The following is a 24,628-nucleotide window of genomic DNA, read 5'->3' on the forward strand; positions in this document are numbered from 1 at the left end:
AATTCTTCCTTGCCCGACTTGCACAATGTATGGCATTTTCCAGGGCCTATTATCCAAGGAGATAAACCTTGCTCACTAATATTATGATTCTAGAAGCTTCTCATAACTTCTGCTAGATATAGCTGATGAGCCATTTGATTTGCCTAGTAGCAGAAGGATATGATTGTTCATCCAAGCTTGCCACCTGTACAGCATAACTGTAAGTGTTGCTAATATTATGTTAAGTGTAGCAGCCCACAGATTTTCATTACCAGACCAGTCAGAAATCTTTACAATAATTATGAGCACCAGAGGCCAACAGAAACATCTGGTAATTATGAGGACCTTAAAAAAGATGAGTTTTAGCCAACTGACTCACACAAGAAAATCCCTCGTTTTTATCCCCATCCCAAAGCCATTTCCCTCCCCACCATCCTTAGATATGAAAAGAAACAGGAAAAAGAAAAGGAATCACTGTGAAGCAGCATGCAAAGGCAAGTTTGAGAGTTTTGCTCCAAACTCAGGATTGAGAAAAGAGGGCGATCTGGAATATAGATCAGACAGGAAGGTGCTCTGGAAGCAGAGAAATTATATTAGTATAGCAAGATCAGTTAAGCTCCTATGAGAAAGCTAAAGCCCAGTCATAAAGTTGGGGAAAAGCTAAAGGTATTCCTGTTCGTCAGGAACAAGAAATCCAGAAGATTGCATAAGGATTAGTCTATATGAGCTCATGGAAAGTCTGGGTTCCAGGAAGTGTTTCCACATCCCAGAATTAGCTCAGGCAGAGAGCAGAAGAAACGAAGTTGTGAAGAGAAGAGGTTGAATATAGTTGAAGAGATTTCCCATGACCCCTCTTCCCACTCCGAGGCAGTGACTGCCTAAGAAAGAAGCATACTAACCTTTCCAAGGTGTCATGGCTGTAGTTTTCTCTTCTAAAAAATTAAAAACAATCCACTGTTAAAGTAGAAAGAGATTATTTTGTCCTTAGATGAACTCTTTGGGGAAAAGCTTTCTTAAGTCAGACCAGACTTCATTTTTCTTTCTTGCCTCAAATGCATAGATAATGAATGACCAACAACAAAGCCCTTTTGCACACTCTCCTCAGGTTTATTGGGGTTAGCCAGATGTTGGGGGGAATGGGAAAGTGATGTTAGATGAAAGAGTTTTTATATTAGACTATCACTGATTCAGATCTTAGTCTATAACATCTCTTTTTAGTGTGTTAATGATAGGAACCTAAGACATATGACTCTCTTCCTTTAATGAAGAATATTAGTGGAAGATAGTGAGTTGTTACTGGGGAATATACAGAGGGAAGGCTTTGGAGAAGAAAAGACCATTCAGTTAAGCTGCGAAGTATTTTTTTGATACAAAGCTAATTTGTTAGGACAGCCAGAGTAGCTGCAAACTCAAACCCAATGGCTTCAGTAGGGTCATTGCCTTCAGGATTTCCAGCAGGTCTAAAGATGCCCTGTTATAGTTCAATTGTAACCTATGATTTTGAGACTGATGATGATGAAGGGAGAAATATAAATTTATAGAAAAGAATGTCCCAAACGTTATCCCTACGATACAAGGTAACTAGAAAGTTTTGGTGTGAGTGGATGGATGGAGGGAATGAATGCATGGTAAAGAAGAGGAATTTCTTTTTTGATCATGCTGGAAATGTGACATGTGAATACTTGAGAGACAATCTTTTCTCTGCTTATTTCTGATCATTTTAATAATGGCTAACTCCATAGGAAATACCAGAAAGGTACATAGTTTGAAGCATGTAGGTGACATAGATGACTGAGTGGTAGAATCAGACTGAGAATTCAGGGTCTGAATTCTGCATCAAGTTCTGTGACCAAAGGCAAATCAGCCAACCTGTCTGTGCTTTCACTCCTCATCTGAAAAAAAAAATGAGGAATTTGATTTACTGATCTTTAAGGTTCCTTAAAGTCTAGGAAAGCATTTGAAAAAAGAAAAAAGTTAATATTGTATTCCATATTCAAAAAGTGGAGTGGGATTGGAGAAAAGACTTAAAAAAAAACTTGGGTTCTTCTTAATCAGGTGTTTTATTTTTCCCCCCAAAGATCTAGCTTGAGAGAACACTTGAAAGAAAGGTAAAATTCTTTAGTGTCTACTGAGATTAGGGAAAACAGTAATTATTTTTGTCTCTGACTTTCCCTCTAATTGTACTAGGGCTAGTTTAAGTAACAATGTTATAATTCCATCAGCTAAAAAGAGTTTCTTCTGGAAAAATTAAACTATTGACAGAAAACTCCTCTTCCTATCTAACCTGATCTCCTCATGCTATAGTTAAATCTGTTTCTTTTGGTTGGGACCTCAGCAAAAAGGAAGGATAAATGATGGTTATCAAAAACTATACAATATTAAACTTAAGTTCTGTTGGAATGTCTAAAGATCCAGAAACGTGAGGATCTTTGGGACTTATGAGCCAGTTCTGGTCATCTGCAAAGGCTATGAATGACATTTTGGCTACTAAGAAGACATGAGGCTGGCAGTTCAAACATGCATTCTCTTGCCAAGAATGTGAATGAATTATAATTGCAGTCTTCTCATTAACTACAAGATGAAGCCAAGCTGGGGGTTGAGAGGAAGACACAGGCAAATACACACACACAACACACACACACACACACACATACACACACACACACACACACGAAAATAAAAACAAGGCATCCTGAAATAAACCTCTCCTCCAGAATAATGCTGAATTGGATGGCAGTCATGCTTTCACAAAGGGAACTCTTTCTACTTCCTTTCTAATCCTGGAAGATAATTTCCAATTTACAGTTTAGTTCAAGGATGGTTGCAAAAATGAAAATCCCCCAAATCTTGCTTCATGTCAAGATAGCCATGTCTCCAGGAAAAGAACCAACTTTTATAATGTTAACACATTTGCCAAAGAAATGCTAACTGCTAGAGTGTCGGGTCCAATTAACTCTCCTCATTCTTCCATGGGGAGACCCTGGCTGTAATTATGTCCATGGGACATATGGAGTTTACTCTGACCCCATATTCTCTAATAAATTGGTTTGATGGTCACCACAAGATTCCCACGCATTAATCAGGAAACCTTACTCTGCCTGCTGTTACCATCAAAGTTAACTTAATGCCTTGGGGAGAAGGGACAAAAGGCCAATGTGATGGTGAATAAATAGTGAAGACTCCAGAAAACTTACCTGCTGCAGGATCTGAGTGGTAAAATTATTTCATAATTTTTTATATAATGCTCAAGAAATCTTGTACCACCAAATACTAATGTGGATGTATAGTTCACAATCTGTTGTATTTGTGTAGGGGACAGTGAAGAATGAGAAAGTGAGAAATTGAATACTCTTATCAAGAATAACCTAGTTTCACTAGGGCATTGAGCTGTAAAACCACCTGGAGTTTCACATAAAAAGCTTTGCCTTCTGGGAACCTCTCTGATCCATATTCAGATAAATCTATGTCATATTTCCCAAATGAGATGAACATAATTTGAAAGTATCCTTGAAGAAAACCATGACTCTCTAATATTTCAAGGCTTCTAAAAAATAACCAATAAACATAACTACACTAAATAAGGCAAATTCTACAACATAGAAAGCTGGTTAAAAATGGTATATAGTGAAGAGAGTATTGGACTTGTAGACAGATAAATCTAGATTCAAGATAGGAAAAAAAGAAAATATTATTAAGTACCTAATATGTGTAGGCACTATGCTAAATGTTTATAAATAGTGCTTCATTTCCTAGTTGTGTATACATGAGTAAAGCACTTAAACTTTCCTGTGCCTCAGTTTTTTCATTTTAAGTGGGGATATTACCCTACAGAGTTGTTGAAAGGATAAAATAAGAAAATGTATATAAAGCCTTAAAATATCATATAATATTATTATCCTCTCTTCATTGAGCCCTATTATTAAAGAGGAAAGAGTATTGGAAGATTCAAATTTACATCCAGATTCTACAACTTAGGAATAAGTAGTATGATAATGAATAAGTCATTTTACCCTCTCTGAAATCCAATTTTCCTCATCTGTAAAATGTCGAAAATAGTACTTATGCTACCCGTCTCATGGAGTTGTCATGTAAAAAGCCCTTTGTAAAATTTTAGAATGCTAATAGAAATGGGAGTTCTTGTCAACTTCCTTCCAGTCTAATTTCTATACCCCCAGGATTCTTGCTATTATCCATTCCCCATTCACAGGAAGGATTCTGGAGGTAGAAAGGGGAAGAGAATATTTAAAAGATAATAGAACTTTGGTGCTGAAAAAGATCCTGAAATTTAGCTTATCCTTTTCCCATTTATGCAGACAAGGAAACTGAGGCCAAGTTAAATAATTTACTCACATTCACCTAGTTAGTAAGTTAGTGGGAGGGTCAAGAGGGGATTCAAGGTTTTCTTACTCTAGTCCACCATTCACTGTACAAAGTTTTATTTTGTTATAGCTTTAACTGAAAATATTCTTTGAATATTTCTGAAACCATACTGGATCTGAATAATACTTTCTAGAAACCAAAGACTTTAAAGGAGCTTTCAAAACTTCCAGATAGTAAGCTTAGGGAATGAGTTATGTGTTTAGAATTAATTTATTTACCTTAGGCAAACCCCAAACCTCTACAGGAGCAAAACAAGCAGCCTCCATCTGCTTGGCTGGTTCATCTCTTCAACTTTCTTCTACATAATTCTATATTTAACCTTTGCTCCTCAAAAGTCATAAATTTTACTCTTTCATCTTTCCATCCTGTACAACAGTCTCCACATGACTGCAACATGTACAAAGATCTACCCCAAGTCCTGAATCTCGCCATCAATCTCTCTGTCTTTTTTATCACACCTTTTCCTCTTCTAGTTTCTTTCTCTGATTCTTTGCTTTTTGTTCCTTGATCCCTGTAGTCTGTAAATCACTTGGGATGCTGGATTTGTTTGTTTGTTTTTATTTTAAATTTTATTTAATTTGAATTTAACTTAAATTTAAATTTAATTTTTATTTTGTATTTCCACCAAGACAAAAGGGTGAGTGAATGAACAAGAAAACCAGATTCTCTCTACTTCATTCCCTTATAAAGCAGTCTTTTTTTTATGGCCTTTGGCTCTTGGACAAATAATTTAACATGCATGCACATCAACACACACATACACGCACTCTTCAGATGTTTCTCATCACAGCAGATTCACCCTTTGTGTTTATTGTAGATCCAGTGTGTAGCTGAGGTTAATGATCACCTACCCTCAGAGATTAGGAGGCCAAGCAAGAGTTCAAGCAGGACTTAAATGACAGAGGGGAGGGGCAGAGAGATGCAAGAGCCATGCAAGGGAAGTGGAAAGAAAAGGAGAGGGAGAAAGAGATGAGAGAATGAATTAATATACCCCTTACAACCTCAGGAGGAGGGGAACCTTACCTCTCAGCTGACATCCTGAGAGGAGGGGAATAAAGACAAATCACAATGTCTGTCTCTTATTGATTTGGACGCTTTTTTGTTTGTTTGCTTTTTAAGAATTCAATTGAATAATGATTTTTTTTCTAGCCTCCCCTTGGAGAACCTGGGTGTGAACAAACCATTGAGACTGATGCGTTTGTCTGAGCCCAAGAATCTTTGTGGAATTTTTTCAATTCTTCCATAGACATTGTGCTTCTGAACCTAATGGTGAGATGCTGTCAGCAGTCTCCTGTCCAGCAATTGCTTAGTTCTCTATTTCAGAATTGTCAAGTGCCTCACTATCCCCTACTGTCTCCCACTTATTTCTCTTTTTTTCCTCAGGTTCATTTTTTTCTGGACCTGAGAAGAGAAGGCTATTTCTTCCTTTTCCTGTTCCCCTTCCTGTGGCTCTGCTGGCACCAAGCAAAATAACAACAATAATTATAGAAAGGAAAAAAAAAAAAAAGAAAAGAAAAGTGATACGCCTGAAAATGGAGCTTCCCTGGATTTCCCACCAAGCTCCCTGTAAATCCCTCTGATAACCTTCCATCATCCTCCATGCAATCACATATGGGGATCCCAGGCTGTGGCAGGGCAGGGGAATGGGAGCTTAGGGGAGAGGAGGAAGAGGAGAGAAGGGGACAACATAAAGCAAGAGCAATACTGACCTTGAAACAAAGCTGAGCTTGTGGGCTCATTAATTTCTAAACCAGGTGAGGGAAAGATGGAAGAGAAAAATGAAAACACAATATATATTTATATACAGTACCTATATATTAATTATATATAGTTTGTATACTGCCTCACAAACATGTTGAATAAAAAAGGAATGGCATGGTGTGAGGCAAGAGGAGACAGCAAGGATATGAAAAATGAACAAAATGCAGCATGAGAAACAACGAGCATATTACACAAAGTTGTAGCTTGGCATTCATTCCTGCTTGGAGAGAACACTCTCCACTCTTTGCCACATCCCACTCCCCATTAGTGCAAATGGGTTTGCCCTTCACTTTGGCTGGGCTGGGGATGATGAGTTGGTGGCAAAGGGCCATGGCCCCTGTGTGGCGTCCCTTCCTACCTCTACTCAATCCTCCACCGAAGTCATGACCAAACTTTAGGGATCCCACAAGCCCCTTATTCCAATTCTCTTGGCAAAAGTGTCTGGGAGATGTCTTCCAGAGACAATGAGGTTCACTGTCTCAGGAAGAGATCTCCAGGATTCCCTTAGCCCCTAAATTGGTTCATGTATTCAGAAACCACCCCCTTCACAGGGCAGGGGGCACATATTCTGGGTTGACGGCCATGAAGGGAGGCTACACAGCAACTGTGCCCCTTTGCTGTCCATAGGGGAAGCATGCCATTGTCCAGATCAGGTAGGAAGAGGCTTTGGTTTATGAAGGAATTGGTGGTGAGATGGCTGTAACCTGGCTGGCTTGCTGGGATGCTGCAAGGGGGAAAAATTACACAAAAACTTCATAGAGGGACTACTATTTTCCTGAAACGAGATGCTGTTTCTCAAGCTTGCATCCATTCATTTGATGACACAGGAGTAGGACTCTTTTGGGGGTAATAAGCAACATGGAAATTTCCTAGGTATGTTTACACTGATATTTCCTTGAACTAAGCCTATGTGTTTCCTAAGGAGTTCAAGATCCAACCACAACACTATTACTGGCACTAGCCTTGGTGCAGAAGACCAGTCCCACTCGTGAAACAATATAGCATAAAATCACACTGAAAACACAGTGGAAACAGAGTCCTTTTGAAAAGTCGTCAAGGACATGTCCCAAAGGAACAGTCCCCATATGTAAATATGGGTTATGTGCTTGTAGGGAGAAGAAATGAAAGGGTTAGTAAAATCTTTAAAAAGAAAGGAGATATTTTCGTGTATGTTGAAGACATTTTGTTTTCTATAATCAAATACAAACTCCTCTATTTGATATTTAAAGTTTTCCCCAACTAGGTTTAATTATAGATTATTTTCCTTTGTGTACTCTTGGTCTAGCCAAGCTAGCCTTCTTGCTACTCCTCACATATGACATTGCATCTTTTGTTTCAGTGCCTTTGCATAGGCTGTCTGCAGTGCTAAAATATCTCTTCCCTCCTCTGCCCATTAAATCTTTAAGATCCTTCAAAGTTTAGCTCAGTTGCTACTCTCCATATTCTCTTTGAGGTCTTTCCTGGTACTCTCAGCCACTAATGCCTGCCCACTGGCCTGCCCAGCATTTATTTTCTAAATACATACATACATATATATATATATATATGTATATATATATATATACATATATACACGCATATGTATTTACATATATATAGAAATATATATATAAAATCTGTCCTATGGAATGTAGGCTCCTTAAAGGCAGGAACTATTTCTTTTTCTGCCTTTACACATCCAAAGTACCAAGCATAGTTACTAGAACAACATGTGCTTGTTTATTGGTTAAGGGAAAACTATATTCATCTGTATCTCTTCTTTTACATCCCCCCATATTTGGAAAGGATCACACCCCCATAATTGGAAAGGAAGGAAGTTGACCTACAAAGTTGCTGAATATATTACAAAGTCTTGCCTTTTCTGACTTAGAGGATTTACCGATACTAAGGGGCTACCTTCTGAGGGGTTACAAATTTAAACACAGTAAAATGAATAGCATAGAGATGAACACTGTGCTTCTGGATCTTGGAGAAGTTAAGACTAAATGGACACCTTCCTGAGGTAAAACAATAACATGAACTGGAGAGTATTAAATTTCAGCTTCCAGACCCGGGTGAAAGGGAAGATTAGTTTTTGAAATCTAAATATTCCTCTCATTGATAGATTGATAAAAGGAACTGGAATTACTAAGAAAATAGGCACTATCTCCCATCGTTTGGAGGGAAACATTGCTAAATATTTCTAGTTACATTGCCTTGATGGACTCATTCTGGATATCCTTTATAATAAATAAGCTTGTTCTAACTCAAGATAGCTAAAGTGTAGGAAATAGTAAGGGAAAAGAGATAATATGCCCCCATAGAGGCAGCATTTAGCCTTGGGGACCTCCAAAGGTAGGATCTTGACCCCTGGAATGAGGGATCCACTGAACTCAGCCAAAAGGCTGGGCTGAGAACTTTGTAGATTATGCTAATTCCTTGATGGTGCCTTGGCATATAATGAATCCTCTAGGTGAGGGTCTTTTGGAGAAAAGAAAAGCAGACTTAAATATGAATTTCAATTCCCCCATTTTCTTTCCCCAACAGATTATCTTTTTCTACTTATCTTCAAAAATTATTTTCTCCCTGTTTTAAAAGAAGCCAGCTACTGAGGAGAGGTCAGAAAACCCATAAAAGTAGTACTGCATATATCCTGGTCAAAATGTCTGGAGGACTCAGGAGGATGAAAAAAGGCCAATAAGTGGAAATAGCAATGAATATGTGTTGGGGAAGAGACTGGGGAACAATTCCAAGAGAAGGAAGAAATAGCCAATTTATCTTCTCAGATCTTGGTCCCCTTGGCTATGCCAATATCCACCTGCCAAAATTTAAAAAAAGAAAAAAAAAAGACTTGATAAAAGTTTTGTGCGATTGTAGGTGTCCTTGTATGGAGTTTCATTAGCATGGCTCAGCATGGACATAGCTGGGAGGGAACATGGAGATAACTTAGCCAAATATCTACCAGAGCAAGCCTTATATATCCTTGAGAAGTAAATGGTCATCTGGACTCTGCTTAAAGTCTCTACCCAAATAAACTACCTATTAAGGCAGCCCATTGCACTTATGACAGCACTGATTAGCAGTAAGTACTTTCTTATACTGAGCCCAAATCTGCTTCTCCAAATTTTACCCACTATACCTAGTTTTGCCCTATGGAGTCAAGCTAACAAAACTAGACCCTCTTCTAAATGTCAACCTTTAAAAGATTTAAAGATAGCTATCATGACACCTTATATGCTCTCTTTGCCAGATTAAATATTCCCAGTGCCCTTAACTAATCTTTTAGCATAATCTCTACTCCTCTTGTCATTCTTTTCAATTTACCCTGGTTGCAATCTAATCTGTCAATGTTCTTTCTAAAATGGGGTAGATAGAACTGGACTATTATTATGCAATAATTATAAAACATTATTACTGTAGATTTGGCCTGACCAAATCACATACAGATGGACTCTAACCTTCCTCGTTCTGGATACCATTCTTCACTTAATGTCATCCAAGATTACATTAGCTTTTCTGACTGTCATTTGACACTGCTGACTCATAATGAACTTAAAATATACTAAAATCATCATGCCCTTTTCACCAGAACTCTTGTAAAATCATGCTTCCCTCATTCTGCTTTTGTAGTCATTTTTACATTCATCCCCATAAAATGTCAACTTGTTTGATTTGGCCCATTAGTCTAAAAGGATGAAATGTTTTTGCATACTGATTCTATTGGTCTGTGGGTTGACTATCCTTCCCAACTTCATGTCATCTGGAAATTTGGCAAGCATGTCATGTATATCTTTATCCAAATCTTTGTTTGGTTGGGTTTTTTGATAGAAAGAACAAGAAAAAGTCATAGGACACTTAACTAGTATTCTCCCTCTGGAGATACATTTTTCCCTTTTAACAGTTTCTCAGAAATCCTTTCCTCATATTGAGTTCCCTTCTCTCCCCCTAAAGTTTAGCAAACAGTAAAATAAAAATTGGGATTATCATAAAGGGCATAGAGAACTTGGTCCTATAGGGCCCAAGGTTGTGGAGAAATTTTACAAAACTCCAGGCTTAAAGAAGGATGAATCAGTCATCTGAGTCTTGGAAATTCTTCCTGGTGACTGGACATTATGAAAATTCACTCAATAGATTTTGTTAAGATTGTTCCACCTTTGAGAAAAGTGTGAGAAACTCATTCTCTGTCTTCAAGCTATTGTACAAAAGGGTCAAGAAAGGAGGTCCACTCACCTGATGCAGACACCAACACAGCTGGCCAGGGGTGTAATGGGGGCATAACACAGTGATTTGCACATATTAAGTGCTTGATAAATATTTGTTGAATGAATGAGTGAATGAATGAATGGATTTTAACCATTAATTAGGATAATGGACTGCATAGATCATTCTTTATTCTTTTAGGCAACTTCCTTGCCACAAATACAGTTCCTAAGAAAATTCCATTGATCACTATCTTCTCTCATGAAAACTGAAGCTATCTATAATCCCAATTGCTTTTAATGTCTGTCTCACAAATGAAAGTCAGTTTCCCTGATGATACTCCCTCTAGAACAAACATTAGGAAAAGTGACTATTAACTATTTAGTGTATGAATCTAGCTTGAATAAGTCAGGGTGTTTTGCTTGTTTTTATCAGTCATCCACTGTGTCTCTCATATATAATCTGCTCTTCCCCACTCCATTCCACCCCATCCTTCTTACCATGCTGCTCACAAGATCTGCATGAGGAGAAAACTGTTTTCACAGTTGGGTTTCCCTAACACACTTTACCCATCTTTAGATAGACTCTTTTGCATGTTGTATATATTTGTGTTTCTTCTTACTCCCCCTTTGTCTCTTCTTACTTCTCCTCTGTCTCATATTACTGCTTTGGACTCTGACTAAAATCTCTACGCTCTTTCTCTTCCTCCCTTTTCTTCTCTTCACCATAAGTTGACCCCCCCATCCTGCCTGGGGTTCTGTCTCACCAAACAGTGTGATGCTGGCATTGGTGTGGCCTAGGTTGTTGGAGGCCACACAAGTGTAGTTCCCGTAGTCATGTTCTGAGACATTGAAGAAAATGAGCTTTGAGAGGAATGGTCTGTTTTCAACTTTCACTCGTTTCTGTCCTCCAATAAGCCTGGGATAAACAAAGGGGAGAAAGAAAGGGAAAGAAAGGAAGAGAAAGGGAGATGGTCAAAATTTCACTCATTAAAGCAAGACACTTTCTGAAATGTATGGCCCTCTCTCATTCTACCTTCTAATGACCTTATAACCATAATTCTTAATTCTTCCTGTTCATCATAGCATGATGTCACATATCATATATTCCTATTTCTCTGTTTTTGTTATTTTTTTGACCCTGAAGACAGTAATTGTTAGGTGGTCATCTCTGAGTTGATTACATACAGATATGCAATACACAATGTGTATCCATGGATATGCACATATAGGTATATTTACAAATATAAGTATATATATACATACATACATATATGTGTATAAACATATATATATATATATATATATATATACACACACATACATAAAACACATATGTGTCTTCTTTGAAAATAAGAATTCTAGCTGTGTGACCCTGGACAAGTCACTTAACCCCAATTGCCTCAGCAAAAAAAAAAAAGAAAAAAAGAAAAAAAAAAAAAGAAAAGAAAAGAAAAGAAAAAAAAACTGCATTTTTTGACAATTAGTCAACTAGTAAACAATAATACATACTATCTAGATTAATGTTCCCCTCATAATAGGTGCTCAAATCATGGACTTTGATGATAATGATGATGACAAAGATTAACAGAAAAATATCTGGAGGGGATTTGTTTCCTTATATGTGAGCAACATGATTCTTCTCTAGAGCTCAAAGCTTTTTACTAATGATTTTATTTCCCAATTCCTCAGACCTGGAAGGAAGTAAAGGCATAGAAATTACTATTTTTTCTCTCAGAGAAACTTGAAGGGCCGTAAGGTATATTTTATAGGAGCATAGGGCACGTGTTGATGGAAGGAAACAAATTTAGAGAATGTAATACTCTAGGATATTCTTCTATTCATACCTTGCTGATCTTAAATATAACTTTCGGCTTGGAAAAGAAGTAGACATACTCTAGGACCTTTGTAAGAGATCTTTTTTAACTGCCTGTAGAATATGGCTACTGAAGAAGCATATTTAGGGTCTTTGGGAAGATGAATGAATCTGACTAAACGATATGGAGAATCAAAGAAATTCATTCTTTGGAGAATACTGAATTCTTACAGAATTCTAACAGAAAGACTGTTAAATGTTCCAATTAGAGACATCTGGGAGTGAGGTAGAATTTTAGACTTGAGTTAGAAAGAATTAGGTTTGAATCCTGTCTTAGATACCTGTCTTGTGACCCTGAACAAATCATTTAACCATTGTGAACTTCAATTTCCACAACTGAAAAATTGAACTAAAAATAGCACCTGCCTCACAGAGGTATGGTAAGAATCAAATGAGAAAAATGTTTGTAACAAGTTTTACAAGTCTTAAAGGACTCTGCCAATGTTGTTCCATTGTTTTTCAGTCATGTCAGACTCTTTGTGGCTTCTTTTGGTATTTTTCTGACAAAGATGTTGGAATTTTCTTCTCCAGCTCATTTTACAGATAAGGAAACTGAGGCAAACAGAGCTAAATGATTTGCTAACGATCTTACAGTAAGTGCATGTTTGAGGCTACATTTGAACTCAAAAAAATGAGTCTCCTTGACTGCTAACCCTGGAATTTTGTCCACTATGCCACATTGCTGTTCCAATACCAATATGAGGTATTATTAGTAATTAAGAATCTCCTATCATTCTATAAAGTATAAAGAAATTTAGTGAAAATACAATCTTTTGTCTTCTTTGAAGCAATTTGTCTGTCCATCTTTAGAGTCTGTCCCTATGGTCAGGATGATAATGTTTCTGGAAAAGAGCTGAAATGAAAATGTAAAGAACTCAGCAAAAATTGTTTATCCAGGGCACTCTTGGTTCAAGTAGCAAGTGTGAACACCTTGGATGTGGTTTGAATAGATTAGTTGAGTTTGGGCAGGACATTTGTCAAGGAAACTAGCCAAAATAAGAGATTGTCAAGTTCAATTCAAAAACATCAAATTCCTGTTATTTATTTAATGTATTTGATATTTTACAGTTTCTTTGAGGTCAAATTTGTTGTGAAGAGAAAGATAGTAAAGGTCACAGTAATGAAATAACTTGCCCAATGTCAAACAGGCAAGGTCAAAGTGACATTTCTAAACCTTGAACTCAGGTGTTCTGATTTCATACAATGAACTCTTTCTATTAGACTACATTCTCTCTCATGCAAAACTATCTGGATAGGGTTCCAACAGACAAAAATGGGAGTAGAATTCCTGCAACAAGTAACTTAAATTCTAAATTAAATGTCTCTAAAAACATATAGCATGTTCATAAATAAGTAGAAGAAAAATTTGAGAAAGGGAAAGGGCTAAATCAATTGTGAGTGGGAAGAGAGGTTTCTTGGAGAACATGGTACCAGAAGCAACAAAATTCTGAGAACAGAGATTAGTAGTGAAGGTAGGTATCTACTCATTGGAGACAGTTTGTGTAAATACCCAGAGCAGGAAGATGGAATGTTAAATTCTGAGACTAACTAATAATCCAGTTTGGCTGGAACATGGAATATTTGAAAAAATGTAATGTGAAATAAGACTAGAGGGGCCAGGAATTCAAGGCCCCTCAAAATCTGGCACCAACCTAAAGAATTTTTTTTTCTTACAGTGAATCACTGGATGTTTTTGAGCAAAGGACTGACATGATCAAATCTAGTAAAGTTATTTTGGCAGTTTTATAGAGAATGGGTACATTTAGGAGAAGGAGAACCACTAAGGATTATTAAAATAGGTGAGAATGATAAAGACCTAAGTGAGGGTTGTAGTCTTGGAATTAGAGACAAGGGGGAAATGTAAGAGATGTTGCAGTGTTGAAACCCATAGAATTTAAGCATTTTTTTGGTTATGCAGAGAAGAAGGGCTATTGGAGAGGATAGAAGAGAGAATAACTTCAAGAGAATGTACATAATGATTGGGAGAATGATGATGCCTGAACAGAAATAGAGAATTTGAGAAGTTTGTAGGAAGGACAGAATTAGGAAATATGATGAGATCTGTTTTAAGCCTGAGATACTAATGAAATCTACACTTGGCAATGCTGAACAAGTAATTGATAAGGAACTGGAGTTCAGGAGAGAAATTAGGGAACCATATGTAGATTTTGAAGTCATCTGCATAGAAATGATACTTAAACACACAAAAAAGATGAGATCACTAAGGGAAGATTATAAAATAGGTAAGAAAAGAAAGTCCATACATAGAGTGGAATGAATAATGATTCAACAAAGGACATTGAGCAAAGACAGATAAATGAACAAGGAAATGATTGTGCCATGGAAGCCTAAGAAGGAGAAAGAATACAAGTTCTTATTGCTCCAACAAAAGAGCTCAATATTTTGAACAGACTTTGAATTCCCAGGATATTGCAACTGTCCACTGGGGTACAGCTGGGGGTTAAATCAACAATCTGGGGAGACAGGGATCATACACAAGAACCCTAGCAATAGGAATTTTCCTCTGACTATAAAAACTATAATAACAATGTAATTTGTGTATCACTAAATATGAAATGAATGTGGCATCACTCTCTGCTTTAATAATTCTGAACTCTCAGGAATGATATTTGGTCCCCATCTTCTAGGGGACAACCGAGTAAATAAAGCTGGCCTGTCAAGGAGGCTGCTTTTTGCCCTCAACTTCCCCCCTCCCCCTTCTTGTGTGCCATTCCTCCATCATCCATCAGGTGCTGAGGCTTGCTTCACATGAGACTTGAGTTGTGAATTGAACACAGGTTGTGTTATGAGGAGAGACACTAATCAGGAGGCAGGTTCCGGCTTGACAGCTCTGAAATGTCTTTAGCTAAGAGCAGAGTTGGGTGGCCTGACAGCACTTTGCGGCACTTTGCAGCTTTTGGAATCACAGGCTTTTCTTTTCACAGTGTAATTCCTCCTGTCTCCCAAGCCAATTTGTCCCCAGCTCCTCCTCCCCCTTGCTGGGACTCGATGTTTCTCAGTTCATCTCTGATCTTTCCCCTGGCTAATTTGTCCCTGCAATGGAGCAGCCCCTATTAAGGGGCTGACTCCTTTCCTTTCCCCTAGATTGACAATGTCTATAGGGAGATGGGGATGCCTAAATCCACTATGTAGATTCAAATCCTCCACCATAAGCCATCCAGAAACTGACCATTAGAAACCTCCCTCCAATTTGCCTTTGATGATCGCCCACCTACTGAAAATTGAGAAAGAGATTATTTCAGTGTCTCCAACCCGCCCCAGTCCAAATACCCATTTCCCTTGGCCCTGACTGAGCTGTAGGCTCAGCCACTGACATCATTTGGCAGGCTTAGGAACATGAGAGAGTTTGTCAATGACAGGAAGCTCAAGAGCAGCGAAGTTCTGATTAAGTCAGATGCCAAGGAGAATGACAACTCCCTCAAATGGAGGAAAATAAAATATATGGATAATAATAGCTAGCATTCACATGGCACTTTGAGCTTTGTAAAGTATGTTGTGATAATAAGGATTTGAGAGAAATTATTATTTTGATATCATAACTAACAACTGATTAAAAAAAGTAAGACAAGGGTTTTTTTTTTTTTTTTATTTCATCATTTAGCACCCAGATCCTGGAGGTCAGTCAGCTGGTCTCTGAAGGACATGGCTGATTGATCATTTGTGCTTAACACTCTGGGAACATTCTCAGAGTTCCTCAATTTAAAGTGGAATCCCACTCAACTAGGAGACCTTGCTTCTGTTTAGAGGATAAACAGAATTTAATCTGGGTGAATTCTTGCTCCAAGAAAATAAGCCTCTGTTCTTGTACTCCTCCATAGTAGTTCTGAGTGACCCAGCTCATGAAAGAGAAAAATCACTAGAGGGACCTGAATGAAGATAGATTCCCTTAACCAGGTTGCTGGAGGTGACTGAATCTCAAGATCAAGTCACATTCTCCACAGGAGAAATTATAGACTACCTACCTTCCCATTAAATGTCAAAAATTAGAACTGATTTTAACTTGTTGGGGCAAATCCTTTCCCAAAAATATATTAAAGCTTTCAGTCTCTCCATGATTAGTTTTAGGTAACCAAAACTATAAATTTATTTATTATTAACTAGCCTAATTAATAAATTGACTAATAATTGCCCAGAAACTAATTTTTAGGCTTTTTATTAGTCACAGAGTCATCAATACACTTTGATCTCCATTTTATCTCCATTTTACAAAATAAGAAACTGAGGTTGGGAGAGATTAAATAATACATTCAATGTGTAGTAGCCAGTAAATGTCTGAGAAAAGACTTAAACTTAGATCTTCCTGCCTCCAGATATGTACTCTATTGTGAGACAGAAACTGAGAAAAGACAGACAGAGACAGAGATAGGCAGTGGTAAAGACAGAAAGACACAGAAATGTAAAAAAAAAAAGTGGGGGGGAGAAAGCAGAAAGGAAATAGAAGATAGGATAGGAGAGGAAAGAAAAAGAATGGAGAAGACAAGTATCAGCAGAGTAACACAGACAAAAGAAGCATAAAATTCCTGTATATCAGCAACCTTTAGAAACCTCATATTATGCTTTCTTACCTTCAACTCATCAGTAACAGCAGATGGTGCTGCCCCTTCTACAGAGATAGCAAGAAATTGGGAGAAGTGAAAGAGAAAGTATTCTTTTCGTTTTCATTTACCTATTACTGTCTATTTTTACTTATCACGAGTTTCATATCCCTCAATACCTTTTCTTTTTTCCTTTCATTTTATTTGTCTTAATTTTTTTTTCCTTCCAAAAAGAATCGAAATCAGGGAATGTGTTTAGGGCAAATATTCAGGGGTTTCCATTTTTCCCTTCACCTCTACTAGTAAAGGAAATCTACCAAAAATCCCCTCATACTTCAGCTCCCTTCCTAGTTCTCTGAGGAGAAATCTGCTAAAATGGGATTCCCAAGAGTATACTCTTTATTCAGTGAAAGAGTATCATTCCTTGGGCAGGCTAAGTGGCAGAACTTTTTTGTTCTATTTTTTGCTCTGCTCCAACCTCTGTACTTTGTCTGTGTTTTGTCTTCTTTATCTATAACTTGGGAGTTGTGCATCTGACATCCCTCACTGAAGGATTTAGTTGGAGTCAGCCTTGATAAATGAAGTGACTGCTATGTCATTTGGAATCAAATTTGGAGAATTGTGAATCTAATGACAAAATGACTTGATGATAAATAAATCCCAAATCAAGTTTGGTTTAAGAAAAGAAATTGTGACAGCAATAATTCTCCGACTAAGACAGGAAACTCTTCTTCTGGCCCTCTCCTTCTGCCTCCTCATCCTTTTTTTTTTTTTTTTTTTAAATCCCATTGCTAATCCACAACCTTCTCTTCACTTGGTCACATTCTATTCTCTTTGAATATTTCTTTTGATTTTTGAGAACCCTTTCATTGCCAGTTTAAGGCACTTGACACTCTCCCTTTGATTTAACAGAATGTTTCAGGCCCAGAGATTGGGTCTTCTATGTGTCTTTATTTTTTCAGCTGCTTTACAATAATTATTTGATATTCATAATGTTTCCTGCCCTTATTGAAAGAGGAAGACCCTGAGCTGAAAGGCTTCCTTTCAACTCCTTATAGTGAGGAGTTTTAATCTTGGCTAAATCATAACAAATATCCCAATAACACCCAATACAATAGAAAGAACTAAAGCCCTAGATTTTCCCTACACTTCCTGTCATCTTTCCTCCTTTGGTGAGAGAATAGGATAGCCTGATACAGAGCCTGGACTAAGTTAGGTCACTGACCCTTCCTTACAAAGCTACTGATATTCTCTGTGGTTGAACTGCAGACCTATTGAGTAAGTGTGACTTCTTAGCCCCACCCAGTGTTGTCTTGTCCATCCCTAACCTCTTAACAATCTTGAGAAAAAGTTAAAAATAGTCTGAGGCAGCAAACATCTTTCTCAGGTTTTTCACAGAATTTCTAGTACTTCTGATAGCCTTTCTTTATGTTTTGCTTTCTTGTATCTGATTTTCTTCAGTTCATGGGTCAGAGACTGTTGTGTCTAGAAGTATTAAAAGGGTGTAATTCAGGAATCCCAAACAAAGTGTTAGCCCCTGCTGGTTTGCTTTGATTTTGTTATTCTCATATAGAGAGAAGATTGGGAACAAGTTTCACCAGAATTCATTTCTACTCATAAGATTATAGTCTGGAGGTTTGAGGGAAATGCCTCTTGTCCAGTTAGATTTTTTACCTTTTGTCATCCTTATACCACTGGAATTCTGCTGAAGGCACAGCAGATGCTTCACACTGCAACGTTCCCTTCTGTCCCACAGCAACTCCTGTGCTCTTAGCCTCTGAAATGTAGGGTGGGTCTAGAGAGAGAGAGAGAGAGAGAGAAAACAAGAACATTCTGAAGGTCAACTTTTAATGTTCTTTGGCTTCACATTTCACCACCAGCCCTCTTCCTAACTACCATTCATTGCCAATTCCTCCCATATACCTATGCCTCTTCTTGTTCCTTGTTTGTCAGGAGCTCTTCTCCCTCAATCTTGCCTTACTTGATATCATTCTCCACCTACTCCCCTGTACAATACCATTTTCTTTGTCTTCCTTGAAGCACCTTAGCTTTCCAGTCAATTAAAAGTCATTTGTTTTAAGAATATTCTTTTAAGCATTTAATGATAGCACTTCAGCTATCTGACTATGCAGGAACCAAGTTGAGGAACTCAGGTTGAAAAGATTCCTATGTCATGCTAGCCAGCTCAGCTTGGCCCAGGGGAATGGATAAAGCTTCTCTTTCCTGCTGCAGTGCATGGATGATCTAAGTAAACGATTCCTCCTTCTACCTATCATGGATCCCACAGCCTTCTTATTAAAATGAGGGAAGAGGAGAACCTATAAACTACTCACAGTTCACGGTAACTTTGACTCTCCTCACCACTGGTGCTGCTACATCATTGGAAGCACTGCACTCATAATCTCCAGACTGTGCTCGGGTGATGCCCTGAATTTCCAGGTACTCATCTTCACTCATGAAGCCAACAGCTGCAAGAAGAAACAGAGAAATGTTTTGGGACAGGGTGGGAGGAAGAGGAGAAATAAGGATCAAAGAACTTGGAACTGGAAGACAACTTAGAGATCACTTGGTCTAGCCACGTCACTCATTTCACAGACAAGAGAAATGGTTTTGAAATGAAAATGATTTTCAATTCAAATGAATTTCAATTTGAAATAAAAATGATTTTCCAGAATCACATTAGAGCAGTGGTTCTCAAAATAAAAGGTCCCCTAAGACTCCTTCAGAAATTCTGTGAGACAACAAGATTATGTGATGATCAATCAACTCTGATGGACGTGGCTCTTTTCAACAATGAGGTGATTCAAAACAGTTTCAATGGTCTTGTGATGGAGAGAGTCATCTGTACCCAGAGAGAGGAGTGTGGATGACAACATAGTATTTTTACTTTTTTGTTGTTATTTTCTTACATTTTGTTTTTTTTTCTTCTTTTTTTTTCTTTTTGATCTGATTTTTCTTGTGTAGCCTGATAATTGTAGAAATATGTATACAAGAATTGTATATGTTTAACATATATGGGACTACTTGCCATCTAGGAGAGGGAATGGGGGAAGAGAGAAAGAGAAAAAAATTTGGAACACAAAGTTTTGCAAGAATTAATGTTGAAAACTATCTATGCATGTGCTTTGAAAGTAAAAATCTTTATAAAAAGAAATTCTCTAAGATTAAAACCTTTTTCATAATAATATTAAGACTTAAAATTTAATATATATCAATTAATATCTCATATTATCAAAAATTCTTAGAGGGCCTTGATACATTTTAAGAATGTAAAGGGGTCCTGAGACAAAAAAGCTTGAAGAATACTGCAAGTCTAGTATTCTTTTCACAATAACATACTCTAGGATCTGGCTTAGGGAGTAAGCTACAATAATGGGGCAAAATGTTCATAGTATCTACACAGCATTAAGTTATTTTTAAAGATTGATTACCCTAAATCTCAAACTATCTCTGATACTCCTACCTACTACTCTCTCACATTCCCACAGGACCTACAACATTATTTGAATTCCTACCAGTTTTGAGTATGATGCTTAGGGAACTGCTGGTTTATAATATGTGATTTGTCCTATTTCCCTTTGAAGTGTCATGCTCTTACCAAACAAATTCCTGGGTCAAAAATACACTCAGATCATTATACATGGCAACAAGAAGATTATACAATGATCAGTTCTGATGGATGTGGCTCTTTCCAACAAGGAGGTGATTCAGACCCGTTCCAATGACCTTGTGATGGAGAGAGCCTCTGCACCCAGAGAGAGGCTGTGGGGACTGAGTGTGGATCACAACATAACATTCTCCCTCTTTTTGATGTTGTTCGCTTGCATTTTGTTTTCTTATTCATTTTCTTTCCTTTTTGATCAGATTTTTCTTGGGGAACGAGAGAATGGTATAAATATGTTTACACATAACATGTATAACATATACGGGATTGCTTGCCATCTGAGGGAGGGAAGGAGAGGAAAATTTGGAACACAGGCTATGCAAGGGTCAATGTTGTCAAATTATCCGGGCATATGTTTTGAAAATAAAAAAGCTTAAAAAAAATACACTCAGTTCTGGGATATGCTAATACATTGGTATCTATGTAGTAGAAAAAACACTAGATTGAAATCAGGCGCCTGGATTCAAATCTTGTCTTTGCTGATTACTACAAGGTGGTCAAGTGGAAGGTATTTCATCTCATCATCTTATTTTCTTCATCTATTAAGATAACCATAAGATCTCTTCAATTTCTACATTCCATATCTCATGTCTTGTAATCTCATATTTATGGATGTAAGTCTGTTAAAATAACTAAAGTAGCAGCTACATAGCAATAAATAAAGAACACAACAATGCATAGAAAAAGTACAACCACTAAGAGTAAAGGAAAGAGCAATGGTCAAATAGAATCATGGATAGTAGCGAGAGGCGCAGAAGAGAGAGAGAGAAAAGAGGATTTAGAGAACCAAATTCAATTACCAACCTATAGGTTCAATAGCTACTCCATAAGGTAATTTATCTGAAGGAACCACTTAACTGAGGGAGTCTCTCTCCATAGAGCTGATGTGATGAACCCTCAGAATTTTAACATTCTGAAGGCTAGAATATAAACTTTGTTAAGATTTTCTAGATAGTTGGTAAGGCAACTCAGTGAGTGCCAATCCATAAAAATATGAGTGAAGACCTTTGCTTGTTATCATTTTCACTACCTTCTTTTTGAATACTGTTTTTTTCAACTTTAACAAACTTTATTGTAAATCACATTTTCAGGATCTGATCTACCTAGAAAATTTACCTCTACATCTAGTGGTTTCCCCTACCATTCTTTATATTCTAAAGTATGTGGATCAGGGCAGCGGCTTGTCTTCTATGTGCTTTGAAGAATAACACTTTCTTGTAATGTCCTGCTTATCTATCTATCTATCTATCTATCTATCTATCTATCTATCTATTTTGTGGGGGAGTTGAAGAGAACTGGGGCCTAGTAATGGGCTTTTGAATTTGGGATAGAAACTGGCTCTCAGGCAATCCTATTCTCAGACATAGTCTAAATTACTAATACCATGCTTTCTTCTTTGTTATAGTTCTTCAGTTGAAAGGAAGGAAAGATCTTAGAAAGATCTTAGTAAGTTGTCAGGAAATCATCTACCAATAAGACTTGGATATATAAAAAATTTCCATAGTAACTGCTTTTAACTTCTCTGATACAGGAAAAGCTCTAGCACTCTCCTCTAACCTTTCAAACAGGCCCCCCCCCCCCCAAGTTAGAGTGTCTTCTAAGATCTCTGCTTTTCTCAGACAAAAAAAGCAAATGGGATTAACTCTTTCCAATGATTCTTACAAGAAGAAACTGAAGTGGGTCATACTAAACTTAGATATGAGATGAAATGAGAAAGGGCAGTGACCACTGTTCCCCCACCCCACAAAAAAATGAAAGGTATGTTATTCTTCCAGACCAAAATAGCCTGTCTTCTAAGAAATATTCACTAATGGGGTTATCAGTCTTTGGAATAATGGAATAATGATTTTGATAATTGTAAGCATCAGTTATCTTCTGATGAGATTCTTTCTATTAGTCAGTAATTATTCCTGAGGCATAATTACTAAAAGTTGCCATCTTACATGTATGATCCCTCACACCTGCACATTAGGTATTCAACAACCAACTTTACACTGAAATAGACTGTAGATACCCAAATATATAGTAATATTGTCCATATCTAATTTCTAATCTCCCTGAGGATGACAGACTAATGAGTACATCAGGCACTTTTTAAAAAATCCATGCTTGTTAATAAGATGTTCTTAGAACCTGTCCTCAACCTTTGCTGTTGAAAAGAGAGAAAAATGGGAAGACATAAGATTTCACATACAGTATTCTTAGAAAACTATCTTTCATTAAACTACTGCTAACAATAGCAACTTTCCATCTAGTACCATGGTTACCTTGACCTTGTTAACTACTGTTGTAACATGACAAGAGGTGATCAGTCAGCACAGATTTAAGCTCAGAAGAGCTACTTCAACTGAAATGAGGCTTGATGAATATTGGTGCAAAAAAATAAAAATACTATATTAACGAGGAGAGTATAGCAATATGCATAAAGGTCATGGACTATGACCAGGTAGGCTTTAAACCAGGAATGAAGGACTTGTTCAATATTAAGAAAACTATCAACTTAATTAACCCTATCAATAACGAAAACAACAAAAATTATATGATTATTTCGATAGATTTAGAAAAAGCTTTTGACAAAATACAACGCTCATTCCTATTTTAAAAAAAAACTTGAGGAATAAATGGAACTTTTCTTAAAATAAAAAATAAAAATAAAATAAAATGTAATAAAAGTCTTATCTATAATGGGGATGAGTTAGAATCAGGAGTGAAGTAAGGATACCCATTATCATCACTAATATTCAATACTATACTAGCATTGCTAGCTGTAGCACTCAGATAAGAAAAAGAAATAGAAGGAATTCAAATAAACAATGAGGGAAGAAAACAATCATTCTTTGCAGGTGATATTATTGTATATTTAGAGAATCCTAGAAAATAAACTAGAAAACTAGAAACAATAACTTCTTTAAAGTTGCAGGACACAAAAATAAACTTATATAAATCATCAGTATTTCTGTATATTAACAAGAAAGTCTAGCAGAAAGAGATTGAAAGAAAAATTCCATTTAAAATAATTGCAGATGATATAAAATACTTAGGTATTTACCTGTCAAGACAAATCCAGAAACTCTATGGATATAATTGCAGAACTCATGCTACAAATAAACTTAAATATAAACAATTGAAAAAATATCTATCACTCATGGTTAAGTCAAGCCAATATAATAAAAATGATATTTAAATAAATTTACTTATTCAGTGCAATGCCAATTAAACTACTAAAAAACTGTTTACAGAACTAGAAAAAAATAATAACAAAATTCATCTAGTACAGGGGTGGAGAACATCCTACCTGCTGGTCACGTAAGGCCTGCAAAATCTTTTGGTTTGGCCCTGCCAAGGCAACTGCAGATGATGATAAGCTGAAAGCTAGGTACAGTGTTGAAGTTGATAATTTGGTATGACCTGTGAATATTGTTATAAATATCCAAATGGCTCTTGGCAGAAAAAAGTCTCCCCACTCTTGATCTAGAATAGCAGAATGTCAAGAATATCAATGAATTAATGAAAAATAATGTTAAAAAGGTAGTTTAGTAGTAACAGATCTCAAACTCTATTACAAATTGTTACTGCTACACTACCTTCCTTATGTATATCAATGGCATTGATTGGGTATATAGTAATAAATGGCCAAAGTGCTCTAGTGTTGAGAAGGTCCAGGCTTTCAGAAGAAAAGTTCAGTATTTGACAAAAATTGCTGAGAATGAGAAATAGAACTGCATCTCATACTCCTATACCAAGATAAGGTCAAAGTAAGTATATGATTTATACAAAGAGGATGATATCATAATCAAATTAGGGGAGCATGGAATATTTTACCTGTCAGATCTATGGATAAGGGAAGAATTTATGACCAAATAAAAGACAAATAGCTTTATGGGATATAAAATTAATAATTTTGATTATATTAAATGATGAGAAAATCAAACATTGATTTAGCATATTATATTTGGTTTCATTCTGTAATTCATTTTATTCTATGACTTCCTGAACTGTGTTTATTTGTGTCTCAATTAAGTTCAGAAGTTCATGAGTCTAGAAGTTTAGTTTTTCTTTCTGAATTATGTCTAAAAGTTGCTTTACTATGAATCACTTTAATTGAAAGAAAACTGTTATACTACTAGGTGCCCTTGTACAATTAGAAGAAATCTGCTATTCTTGAAGAATGCAGGTGGATACGGAGGAGTCTGGTTTGTTATCTCTCTACACTGACATTCCTTTAAGAAAGTCT

The 24,628-nt window shown here is 36.7% G+C and overlaps 1 protein-coding gene across 4 annotated transcripts in view; it reads right to left on the bottom strand.

Moving 5' to 3' along the window:
* LOC100931919 (neurotrimin) overlaps nt 1-24,628 on the bottom strand; it is a 1,311,995-nt gene that overhangs the window by 9,431 nt on the left and 1,277,936 nt on the right. Inside the window, exons 5-9 of one of the 4 annotated variants that reach the window (XM_031963695.1) lie at nt 19,064-19,198; nt 18,405-18,525; nt 11,066-11,217; nt 6,069-6,104; nt 879-911 (exon numbers count right to left, since the gene is read on the bottom strand). In XM_031963695.1, the coding sequence (XP_031819555.1) occupies nt 879-911; nt 6,069-6,104; nt 11,066-11,217; nt 18,405-18,525; nt 19,064-19,198 (477 nt within the window). The remainder of the gene's footprint in view (nt 1-878; nt 912-6,068; nt 6,105-11,065; nt 11,218-18,404; nt 18,526-19,063; nt 19,199-24,628) is intronic. The other 3 variants (XM_031963696.1, XM_031963697.1, XM_031963699.1) reach the window with 3 other exon arrangements.

Source organism: Sarcophilus harrisii, chromosome 3 (genome assembly GCF_902635505.1).
Source record: "Sarcophilus harrisii chromosome 3, mSarHar1.11, whole genome shotgun sequence".
Classification (NCBI taxonomy): Eukaryota; Metazoa; Chordata; class Mammalia; order Dasyuromorphia; family Dasyuridae; genus Sarcophilus; species Sarcophilus harrisii.